Source organism: Carassius gibelio, chromosome A7 (genome assembly GCF_023724105.1).
Source record: "Carassius gibelio isolate Cgi1373 ecotype wild population from Czech Republic chromosome A7, carGib1.2-hapl.c, whole genome shotgun sequence".
NCBI lineage: Eukaryota > Metazoa > Chordata > Actinopteri > Cypriniformes > Cyprinidae > Carassius > Carassius gibelio.
Window position 1 is genome coordinate 28,201,533 of NC_068377.1, and position 13,337 is coordinate 28,214,869.

The following is a 13,337-nucleotide window of genomic DNA, read 5'->3' on the forward strand; positions in this document are numbered from 1 at the left end:
CAGAGGACAGAAGGAATGTTGAACTTTGCATACAACAGCAATGTTTAGATATTGTTGATAATTTAGGGACCATAAATTTGTGCAGCACACATAATACAGTAAGCTTTATAGGGTTAAAGTCAAGTATAAATATACAATTCTTATTAAAATATATATATATATATATATATATATATATATATATGTTTTAATAAGATTCTAACAGGCAGACGGGTTTCAATCCTTCTCCTGCAGCAACCTGTTCCTCGCATTAAAGGCATACTCTTAGAAAACAACAACAGCATAATTCCCATTAGGCAAAATCAAGTCATGCCCTACATGTTTTTCCTTGTTCAAACAGCCACTTCACTTGAATATACTAAACTATATGGAAGAAAAGATGGTAACAATTTTCTATTTCATGCCAGCTTAAATGATTAAGAGGAGCATTTACCATTATACTGTCAATATGGCTTGTCAAGCATCAGACATAAACTATTGATACTTCCAAGAAACTGTTAAAGGAGATGGACAGTATACTAAATTATATTAGGTAACACTGTGAAACCAAGATCAAAATAGCAACTGGTAGATGATGAGGGTTTTATGAAAACACGATTCCTTAGATTGATGGTTGTAGGCAGCATTAGTGGATGTGATGCACAAACACTGCATTCCCAGGGTTAAATGTGGGTTTAAAAATAAGAAGCAAGTGAATGTTAATTTGCATGCTGACCTCAGTGGCAAGAGCCATCTGATTTTGATATCATGATTAAAAATAATCAAAAATCACCATACCATAATGTACCTGTAATTGTCTCTCCCTTCCAGTTGATGGCAAGAGTGATGCTTTTCAGAGATCTGCTTCAAACTTCTTCTCTGAGACTGTGGATAAATGTGCATAAAATAAAGTCATTATTTCGTATGGCACACTTTTTCAAATGTTACTCATAAAATACCTTTATTGAGACCCCCTACTCTCAACTCTCTTCAATAGTGAGGGATCATACATGCTTTTAGGGCTCCTAGTGTGAAAAGCTAGACGTCTGCTTGGATTTCTTCTGCAACAACAAGAGCATCCAACTAAGACAAAGTCCTCATTCATCTAATCTGATCAATGTCTTCGAGAACAATATGAATGAACTATGTCTTCATTCACAAAACTAATTTCTCCAGAGGCCCTCACAAGCAGTTTATTCAGTTTAACCTTCAAGCTAGAGGATGCTTCACATCCACAATTCTTCAGAGAAACAGAATATCATTAACACACTGATTATCAACTAGGAGGCCACACAACTGAAACGATATAAGCCACTTGCGTCCTGAGTACTCAATGCACTGTGTAGAAAACTCTTTGTCAACCTGTAGCCTCTGAGCACAGAGCATCAAGAGCAGATTAGCCATGGTGGGGAGTTCGTATAGGGCATGCTGCTAAGGGATTGAAACGTTCATCTGTTTCCATGGAAACAAACCCAGAGGAAAATAGAGGACCAATAAAATGTTGCGGGAAACTGAGGTCTCTCTCTCTCTCTATGTATGTATATATACTGTAAATAAATGTATATATATGACATATATTCTGAAAAAACTAAAGTAATAAAAAACTTATAATTTGTATTTATTTAAAAAAAAATATTTAAGTCATACATTTAAATTAATGCATGCATTTTCCTAAAGAAGTTTGATATTTTTAACAAAATTTCAAACCACACATTTTCCAGAACATTAATTCTGCTCCCCGACCATATTGATCTTTGTCTGTACTAACTTTCCAGCTGTTGCAGAGTTACATCACCCAGGATCAATTCAATTGTGAGGGCTCCACAGCCTGCGATGCTGCACAAACTGTGAGAACTGATGATAGAGAAAGAGCGACACATTAACTTTACCATGGCTGGAACACGGTGTGATGACTAACTCATCTGAGTTGTGATAAACAAACCAGCAGTTATTACCAAGACCTGTTTCCAGCTTTCATAAGGGCTACAATGGTAATTCAAAGTATAATTTAATAAAAGTGAATCTGACTGTTTTGATTCAGTTCAAATAGGCAGAAAACATGTCAGCAGCTCAACTGAAGAAAATCTCTTTTTCTGTTATTTAATATACAAAATTATATACCATAACATTAATAAAGACAAAAAAAGTCCTGACGATGTGAGGACGCACCTTCTGGGAGGGGTGCGAACTATCACATATATTTACTATATGTTTCCATTCCTCATGCTCTCTGTGTGCCCTAGTTTCTGTCTAGTGTTGATTTGTGTCATTATGTTCAGATGTGTCTTGTCATTGTGCTCATTAACGTTCCCCTTATAAGTTTCATTCAGTTCAGTGTTTAGTTGTCTGGTTTTGCTGACGTGTATGTGTCTTTCTGCCTTCTCCTTATGGACTACCCCTGTAGATTATTAAAGACTCTGTATAATCATCTTCCTTGTTTTACGTGCTTCTCTCCCGCACCACACCATGACACTAACTAAAGTTGAAAAAGCATAATAGGACCCCTTTAAATCTCACTTTATTTCATTAGTTTTAATTTTAGTACTTCAGTTTAAACTTATTTCAGTTGCCAAGGCAATATTTTAGTGTTTCAAAAGATTTAAGCATTTCATCTAATATTTGTTTTCATTTTTAGCTTTATTTTGATTTGCCAAAAATCATGTAAGCAGCCTACCCATCAAAAGACTGAAATTTTGTTCATTGGGAAATAAATCATATGCTTTACACTCAACTTCCATGGCTTTCAATGTTATTTGATGCAGCCATCTAAGAATGCGGATACAAACCCTTGTCGATCGCGTCAAAAATGACTTAACACGTTCTTGACCATCTGCGCCACTAGAACAGTTACTGAAACAAGTCTTCTGCAATACTTTGTAATCACACTTTGATGGGCGGAGTTAGTGTAAATAACCTAAATGAACTAATGTTCAGCTGTTCTTTTTAATAGTCAACTTATTTTCGGGTCATCCTCACAAAAAAGCACTGTCACAAACATTGTCACACACACGAAAATCAAGCTGAATGCTCACTAAAAACTGACAGTCATGTTTTTTCAAGCCATTTCATGTTATATTTTGACATTTTTAATTATGGCTCCAGCCCTCCAGGATTTGAGATTGACACCCCTGCAAGTCAATAGACCGAAGGGAGGGAAAGCCTCCACTTTAACTTCATCTGCAGGTGTCGGACAGTGTTACTTTATAAAAACACATAACTTTTAGACTTTTCATATCGTATCTATTCATATTTGTGCTGTATTTTATTATGTAAAATATATTGTATTTTATTTTTGTAATATAAATTATTTTCTCATCCAGTTTTGAGGAGAGGAGACACTGTTGCCCTTCCCTGCTCGGAGGAAATATAAATTAAGGACGAATCCCACAATTGCGCCATACTGCTTGTAAGGATTCCATTCCTGTACAATTCTCTCTGAGTTAAACATGGTAAAATGCAGATCAGCCTTTACAAAAAAAAAGCTCCATTCTTGCTGTTTCAGATGACAGGTGTCAGAGAAAACACCTGTCATGAAAAGGGAGAACTGAATGCCAAACTCTATACCCCAAGGACACAGTTATGTGCAGTATACCTTAAAAGTACATGTCCAAAACACTGAGGAGCCTGGTTTCTCTCACAGTCTCTGGAGTCTGTTCCAGTACTGCAGGGGCAAAGGGAATCAATCATGACCCATATCCATCCACTTACTGAGCACAAAGCTATTTGGCTACTATACAGTACCTGGGGTCCCAAATATAACTGACACTCACCGTTTGAGAAACACTCCTGACAGGACACAGAATCAGGCCACTGTTGGAAGGACTAGTTCTCTCTTTTTATGTCATCATTTTTGGTTTAGGGATACCTTTTGATCTTATTCTTCAAACCAAACCTAGAGTGATGTACTTTTTAAACCTTATATTTATAACTCAGCACACCTGTGAGGACTTAATACTCACAATCCTTCTCTTCATCTCCTCAGACCTAACACCCCTATACTCTTTGCATTCACTAAATGCAGCACATTTACAGTCAGTGACCCACTGGTCTCTTCTATCAACTCAACAGCATGTTTGATGAAATAACACACAAGTAACTAGCATGACGATTAGGTTTACCATTCTCTCAATGATTCCTTCAGCATGAGGTCACTGGGTAATGCAGTGGTTCAGTGTGGGTGGTGTGCTATCATAAAAGACACTTCCAGGGACGGATTAGAAAAGCACCAAGTCTTTTCCATTATGGGGTGGTCAACTTGTGAGCCAGCTGTTGACATTGATTTATGTAAATAAACAAAGATTTCAGGGGAGAAAATGTTCCCATCCATAGTGCAATTACATTCCGTCATCAAAATATACCAACTATGGCTGCACATTTGTTTGAATTAATCCAATCTTAATCTAATTTTTCACAAAATCAGAGTCACAATATGGCCATTCAAATCAAAAAGGTGTGGTTTAATTTGCTTTAATTAGCAGTTTTCCATTGTTTTGTCAATTTTTACTTTAATTAATCTGATAAAAAGCCAAAATGTATTTTCTGTAATTTATGCAAACAAAGTGCAAAGTGTGGAATGCTCCACAACCAAATATAAATGTTGAGATGAAGGCTATGCTATGCATTATGTGTAAATAAATACATTTTTAAAATATAAATTTTGCTAAATTATAAATTAACTAAATTATAAATGATGACAAAGAAAAGCAAATGCACAGCCTTTAACTTAACTGGAAAGAATGAAACTCACATTCATTCCCCTGAACAACATTTCTTTGTAAGAGACTTCTTCAATCAATCGATAATGTCCAAGTATTATAGACCTCCTTGGCTTAGGCATTTTACACATTTTGTGCACTTCAGAAGAAAATCATTCAGCAGAATGACTCTACACATTGTAAAATGTGTAAAATGGACCGTAAGAGCACACCATTCCTACTGAATATTCTCATTCAGTATTAACAATGAACAAAAATATTTCAAAATCAAACAAAAACTCTCTCTTCTTCTGTACATATTATAAATAGCACTTACAGAAATACATATAATCACCTGATTGCTTATCATTAATACTAAATTTTCCATTTCTTTATGTTGCATCCAACCCCCTAGAGCCAAAGGGACAAAATAGCAGTCAATGTTCCAGCAAGCTCTCAAAGTGCAGCATTGCTTTCCTACACTGACACTTTAGATAAACACTTACATCAAGAGGTGGTACACATAATGGTCAGAGTTTGCAGAACGAGAAAAGAATAAAAAAACTTGTCATACACAGACTTTTCATTTTCTACTTATAGCTTGAGTGATTCCATTAGGAAAGAATGAATTAGCAACCATGAGACACCTGGAAAGACAAAGGGGCAGTTCCTAATGGGAAAAGGCACAGATTCTCAGACTTATTTACTGCATGGCCAGATTTCTTCCCAATGTTTCATTGTCTGAGATGTTCAAACGTCCTGAGGGAGTCAGTGTGATTTATTACTGCACTGGTCAAAGGCAGCAGATCTGACTTCAGTTCACACAGCCTCACAGCAAACAGCATCTATCCACTAAATGACTTCTGGGAGAGAATTCATGCCACTTCATGACTGCAAATTCAAAAAATTAGATTAGGTACATAATTCAAGGCCACAGTACCATAAAAATCAATAATCATCATCATAATTTTCAAATATGACTGAAATTACATTACCATATTATACCTCTGCGATTTCTTGTCTAATATTGGTTGGTTTGCATTGTGTGTGTACAGGCCAAATTTAATTTTGAGTGAACACATCCCTTACAATAATCAAGCCATCTGGGCCTAATGATCATCACAAAGAGTCTCTCGTCACCAACACGAAGCTCAGTTTCTATTAGAGCACAGTAGGATATGGTGAACAGCAGTAAAGCAGCATGTCTAATGAATTGTGGAGAGCAGTTTCTCACCCCTAATCCTCTTCTTTCTGCTTTTATTTCATGCATATGGAGTTTGGATGTGCTTCTTCTTAAAAAAGAACATAACCTTGGTACACAAGGGGTGCAAGATTGGAATTAAAGATGATTTTTTTTCATTGGATAGCTAAACAAGTTAGCCTTGCATACTGAGAAAAACACTGTAAAATCTAAAACAGGTGCAAATAGTGAGGGGGGAAAAGGGAGACTGTAAAGATTAAAAATTCTTGTGAGATAATGCAAGTCCTGCCATTTTCAAATTCCCAGGTTACATAAAACTGGACAATTATGGAGGCTTGGTAAATCACTGAGCCAGCGAGGAGGTTTGTGGAAAGACAGATGGTGTTAATTTATGAAAACGGCTCATGACCGATGAAAGCAAAAGTATGCACCAAAAAGTTTTTTTTTTTTTTTTTTTTTTAACAAATTTTATATATTGCTACTGTAAATGCAACTCTAACACAGTTATATAACGACAGAGCACACAGAGAGAGAGAGAGAGAGAGAGAGAGAGCAAGGTTCTGGCTCATGTTCTCATTTTCAACACCCAGCAGCTTCCACCTGCTAACAGTCCCAGTACATTAACCTTCATGTTACTGGGGGGGAGTAATAATATCACTAGGGTTTTAAAAGGAGACTTCAGTACAAAGTAAACAACAGTCTAAACATTTTTACAACCAAATAATCTGAAAGCAAACATGAGCTTCTTTTATAGATGTCAAGAGACCAGATATGGCCCAAGCAGGAAAACTCTAGATCTCAAATTATTAAACTCCAATCCGGTTCTGTTGTGGCTGAATCCTAGACAAAGCAACATTCATAGCTATAAGCACAACAGTACAAAACACACGCACACAAAAAAACACCACTTGGAAACTTGGAAATTAATTTTGTGCATACTGAAAGAGGTCTGTCAAAGAAAACAGGGAGGGACATTATTCATATATGCTGTGTCAAAGTGTTTTTGATAGAAGGCTTTGTGGCACCACCTGGCCATTGTTCACTATGCTGCAGACATCGACAAAGAAGCCTGCCACCATAACAATGACTTCAGAATGTGGAATTAAGATACCTTTTTGTTTTAATAAAACAAGAATTTTAACCTAGCCGCATTTGATTTAGCAAATTATGATGTAGATAATATATACAGTATAGTTTAGATAGAGGATAAATTATATATGATATGTACTGTTTTATATTATCTCTATAATATTAATGTTGATTGAATACAAAATACACTTACATATTACATACAGCTCTGGAACCAAAGTAACACCTGAATGCAGGCAAACACTCTGCACTGCAGCTGAAAAACAGGAACAGATGGGACTTACATGTCCCTGGACACTTCATCGTGATTCCCCACAAAGACACCAGTCTACACATATATGCAGAGTGGAATGACAGAATTGCCCCATTGTGAAATGAAATTTTGTCTCCTCTCTTTTCCTTCCTAATTAGCCAGTGCGCTGCATGGTGCAGGTCCCTAACTAGCATCAGAAAGTACAAATGAACACAGACACCTGTGAGCTTCACCCACATTCTCAACCACATACGGACGCATCAAAAGCTTTTCAGATGGGCCCGGGCGAAGCCTCATTGCATGGCCCTCAGACTTTACAGGCTGAAATCCGGGATCTCCTGGGTCGCCATTGATCATGGAGGAGTCAGAAACATCACAAATGCTCACAGGTGGAGCCCTGGACAAAAAAATCTATTTTTCATTGGAAACGTGGCCTGGTGGGTACTGCACATGCTCTGACATGATGCATTGTGTGGGGTTGTGCAATTGACAATGCTTTCTAAATTCCAGTTAAATTCATGATTTTGAATTGATGTAGCAATCACAATGAAAACACAATGCAATTGCTATTTGAATCTGAATTTAATTAACTGAAATATAACTGCAATAAGTGTAGGTTAAAACTACAATAGGAGGCTTTGTCAAGGCAAACTTTGAAGGATGGCTTGACAAAGTCTTTTTTGAAAGTCTAAATGTTGAAAAGGTTTATTGGCTTTAGACAAATTTGTTTGAAATGTCATATATAGAAATTAATTTACTTAAATTACATATACAGTACACTCATTTGTATGACAGTACAAATGTCAGTATGACATCATCTGTTGAATTTATGAATTGTTATTCATTAAATTACACTTTCATTCAAATTCAAAAAAAATCCAAAATTAATATTCTGTCATTTACTCACCCTCATTTTGTTCCAGACCTTTGGGTGACTTAAAAACCTTTCTTTTGTGAAACACAAAGGGAGACAAAGGCAGAATGACAGCCTCAGTCACCATACACTTTCACTGAATGGAATGGAATGAAAGGTCACCTTTCTTTCAAGTTTAAGGCAACATGAGCCTAAGTAAATGACAGATAGCAAGCAAAGAAAAAGCATAATCCAACACATAAAAGGACTTTTAACCAACAAGTTATTGAGAGAGAGGAAGACCACGTGCCCAATGTGGGATATTTCAATTCAAACAAGTCTCTTAATTTGGGACATGAAAAGAAGCACGTACAACTCTGCAGATTGCATGTGGCCAGAAATACTTCCTCAATATCAATCATTATCTATTACAATCCCTTCAATATTTTTTTTTAATGAACCAATACTTTATCTATCATTGTGCATTAAAACTAACAAACCCTCACAATATAGTTCTTCATTAGACATTCAACCATAATTATAAAATTTAAAAAGGAAAACCAAAGAACATAAGTAGACAGTAGACATATTCTGTACAGTAACTGGCACCACAGGTTTACTAATATACTAAAGATACTCAAGTGCTACTAATGTAGTGCTGTTCTGCTCTTCCTCAGCCCCTGCTAGCCACAAACCCTGATTCAATCCAACAACTTTCGACACTGACAGGCTGTGTAATTGATTTAAACTGTCTGAGTCCATTTTAAAGAACCATTGTTTCTGTTCGAGATACACGCAATTGGTTTATGCTGTAAACGGCAAATACACAGTGAAAAAAGTATTGGTGTTGGCACATCAGCCCTTCCACACCCCTCTTTCCTCAACCCAGTAAATGCATTTAATTGTTTTATTCACCAAAAGGGAATCGGGTTCTGACTGAGCTTCACTTCTCCTCTCTTTCAGACTCTTGTCTAATCCCACTGCCTCCAAATCAGCCCCTCACCTGCCAATCAGCTCCTCCCCAGCGCGACTTCTTCTTTTAAGTGGCTTTGCCTGTCTTTAACTAAAGCCAGAGGATGAATAGCAATAGATATCAGAGGATGACGGTTCTGGCTGCTTTAAAGGGGATTTTTCCTGACATCTATCTTAAGTTTAAATGGCCAGTCGATATCTGGAAGCAGGGATTTGTCACCGAAGTGTCATGAACGACAACACATTGCAAGGGTATAAGGAGTACTGAAGAACATGTGTCTGAAATTGTGTAGGATGGGTTGAGCAAAAGCGGGACATCAGATAAACATGGCAAATAATTATTGAATTCTGAAAATGTTATTATTTTCCTTAATGGGCGATTAAAAGTTAACAGGAAAATGAAATGATTGGATGAAGCATTAAAAAGTACTACTTTAGCTTAAAATGTTAGAATTCATGTAGAATTCAACCAATCATATGGCGACTTCGACACTCCTGAAGTGTTTCCACTTTTGTGACCCATATGCATCAGATGTTTAGCCAAGGGTCCATGGGCGTCACGTTTGAGGCTGAGACTAGCCAGCTCCTAACCCCCTGAAAGCCATGTTCTCTAACATTTTAAGCTAAAGTAGTACTTTTTTAATGCTTCATCCAATCATTTCATTTTCTGGGCTTTATAAGTTCTGGGCTTTGTTTTCAAAATCATCCTGTTTAGAAAAAAAAGAGAGGTTAGAAATCATTTACCCCGACTGGATTAAATGAAGTGATGGATCTTGTATGTTTTTTGTAAAGAGAAATTGTTGCATGACAATTATCCCTCATCAGCTGTCAACAGTTTGCAATTGTGCAAATATAAGTGTGTTGTTGCTTTTTTTCCCCTTATGAGTACTGAAGAAAGCATTTGCTGAAACATCTGCTCTTTGGTCTTTTTTACTTTGCACTTTTTTTCATTTTTGCATCTACAACTACATTTTTGAGAGATCTTTTTTGATCTGATAAAAAAAAATAATAATAATTCAGCATGCACACAAATTCAGAGACTTGTTGGACAAGCACTTTTGTCATGAAGAAATTTACTGTAAATATTTTTGAAGCAAACAAACCTGCTGTAAACTTCCCTGATGATGATTTTCTTGTGATCACTTTACTGAAAATAACAGCTAGGCTACAACTGGCAATAGGAACAGTATGAAAAGGGGAAAATTAGAAATATGACTGGCTTGAATTCAAACGCACAACATAATCCCAAGGAGAATATGTGAGGTTTGGCAGCTGCCAAATGAGATTACACAAGTTAACCAAAGCAAAGCAAAGTAAAAACCCTTGACGCCCGCAATGATTGCTAGTAAAATATACTCTTCAAAAACACATTGTGAATTATTTAGGTTCCACCCAAACATCACGTGACATCTCCCACCTTGTTCAATGCAAATGGCTAGAATGTTTACCTGGTGATCAAACCTGTAAACAATATTGTAATTCATCTCCAATAAATGGTCGTCCCATATATGACCTTATGTGTAATACTCATATAATTATTATTGTCATTCATTTCAACTAAAAAGTTAGAATAATAAAAAAAAAAAAACGTCGTTAGTATAGTAGCCTAATTGATTTCTTCAAAGAATTTTATCTTTTATAACATTATAGTCTAGTCCAATTTAGCACGGCAAAGGTAGCCAAAGACAACTTAAAAAAAAAAAAAAAAAACTTGTATCCTGATATGTCATCGCAAACATCTCCATGTCCGCGAAGAAACTTTCAGATCCTCAGAAAAAGCCTACTCACACGTCTCACAGTTATCTGCTGCTGTCAGATATCAGCGATGTCGTCGGTGGATTAAAACACCTACCGTGTTTTGTGAACTGAACGAAAAATCCGGTATCCAGGAGGATGAAAACGTCCTTAGAATTCTTCCAACTGTTGTGTGAACCTTTCGCCCCGTTTACTCATTCTTTTCGACAGCACTGAATCATTCAGCAGCACTGACTCCACTCGACACTACGCTGTTCTGTTCTGCGCGCTGTGTGTGATTCTGTTCAGCCACAAAACACACTGGCCAGAGAGTTCGGTAAAACTGGCAAGATATTCACAGATTCGACTTTTCCGGATCAATAACTCGCGAGCAAAACGTTTTTGGTACACGAATTATGCCTCTTTTTACTCGTAGTGATGTAGTAAACGAGCTACAAGCGAGTTTGCCTGAAAACAAGCTTTCCTCCGCTCTGTACAAAATACGTTGATCTCAATGCGCTGGCGTCTGAGAGACAAGTCCTAAGGGACCGTCGGCAAAGTGCGAAACGCGAAAAAGGTTACTAATAAAATACTCAATAACTTCACAGTAACACACTGTAGTGTCACCAAATTCAGTTCACACATCACTGCTCTCGTGCTGCTTATACTACAATGTTGGTTTTAAAAATAGTTGCTTTTGCAAAATTTTTATGATTTTTTTTATTATGAAAACATTAATAACGTTACTGTAACACACTGTACTTTCACCAAATTCAGTTCACACATCACTGCTCTCCTACTGGTTATACTACAACACTTATATTGAAAATAGTTGCTTTTGCACAATTTTTATGATTTTTTTGTTATGAAAAACAGTTAATAACTTTACTGTAACACACTGTACTTTCACCAAATTCAGTTCACACATCACTGCTCTTCTACTGGTTATACTACAACACTTATATTGAAAATAGTTGCTTTTGCACAATTTTTATGATTTTTTTGTTATGAAAAACAGTTAATAACTTTACTGTAACACACTGTACTTTCACCAAATTCAGTTCACACATCACTGCTCTCCTGCTGGTTATTCTACAACAATCATTTTGAAATTAAATGATGTTGCACATTTTGTATTATGAAAAATAGTTAATAACTTCACCGTTATAGAACATAATAGTTAATAACTTTAATTTAACACACTGTACTTTCACCAAATTCAGTTCAAACATCACTGCTCTCCTGCTGGTTTTAGTACAACTTTAATTTTGAAAGTAATTGCTTAGGCACATTTTTTATTATTTTTTATTATGAAAAATAGTTAATAACTGTACTGTTACAAACTGTACTTTCACCAAATTCAGTTCACACATCACTGCTCTCCTGCTGGTTTTACTACAACTTTCATTTTGAAAGTAATTGCTTTGGCAAATGTTTAGAATTTTTATTATGAAAAATAGTTAATGAATTCACCATTATTGGACATAATAGTTAATAACTTTAATGTAACACACTGTACATTAATCAAATTCAGTTCACACATCACTGCTCTCCTGCTGGTTTTACTACAACTTTGATTTTCAAAGTAATTGCGTTGGCTCATTTGTTATGATTTTTTATTAAGAAAAATAGGTAATAAATCACAATTATTGAACATAATAGTTAATATCTTTAATATTACACACGGTACTTCCACCAAATGCAGTTCACAAATCACTGCTTTCCTGCTGGTTATACTACAACTTTCATTTTGAATGTAATTGCTTTTGCAAATTTTTTTATGATTTTTTTTATTATTAAAAATAGTTAAAAACTTCACCATTATTGAACATAATAGTTAATAACTTTACTGTAAAAGAGTGTACTTCCACCAAATTCAGTTCACACATCACTGCTCTACTGCTGGTTATACTACAACTTTGATTTTAAAAGTAATTGCTTTGGCTCATTTGTTATGATTTGTTTATTAAGAAAAATTGCTAATAACTTTACTGTAACACACTGTACTTTCACCAAATTCAGTTCACACATCACTGCTCTCCTGCTGGTTATACTACAACTTTCCTTTTGAAAGTAATTGCTTTGGCACAGTTTTTATATTTTTTTGTTTTCAAAAATAGTTAATAACTTCACCATTATTGAACATAACAGTTAATAACTTTACTGTAACACACTGTACTTTCACCAAATTCAGTTCATACATCACTGCTCTTCTGCTGGTTATACTACAACTTTGATTTTGAAAGTAATTGCTTTGGCACAAGTTTTAGAATTTTTATTATGAAAAATAGTTAATGAATTCACCATTATTTGACATAATAGCTAATCACTTTAATGTAACAGACTGTACATTCATCAAATTCAGTTCACACATCACTGCTCTCCTGCTTGTTATTCTACAACACTCATTTTGAAATTAATTGATGTTGCACATTTTTTATTATGAAAAAGTTAATAACTTCACCGTTATAGAACATAATAGTTAATAAGTTTACTGTAACACACTGTACATTCATCAAATTCAGTTCACACATCTCTGCTCTTCTGCTGGTTATAGTACAA

The 13,337-nt window shown here is 35.6% G+C and overlaps 1 protein-coding gene across 3 annotated transcripts in view; it reads right to left on the reverse strand.

Annotated features, from left to right (window-relative positions):
• LOC128017049 (tetraspanin-18-like) overlaps window positions 1-13,015 on the reverse strand; it is a 28,479-nt gene extending 15,464 nt beyond the window's left edge. The window contains exons 1-2 of one of the 3 annotated variants that reach the window (XM_052602127.1): window positions 10,894-13,015; window positions 788-864 (exon numbers count right to left, since the gene is read on the reverse strand). Coding sequence is in view for 2 of the 3 variants with exons in the window: in XM_052602125.1 (XP_052458085.1) it covers window positions 778-780 (3 nt within the window). In the remaining variant the exon portion in view is untranslated. Of the gene's footprint in view, window positions 1-777; window positions 865-10,893 lie in introns of all 3 variants that reach the window. The other 2 variants (XM_052602125.1, XM_052602126.1) reach the window with 2 other exon arrangements.
• Between the last annotated feature and the right edge of the window lie 322 nt (window positions 13,016-13,337).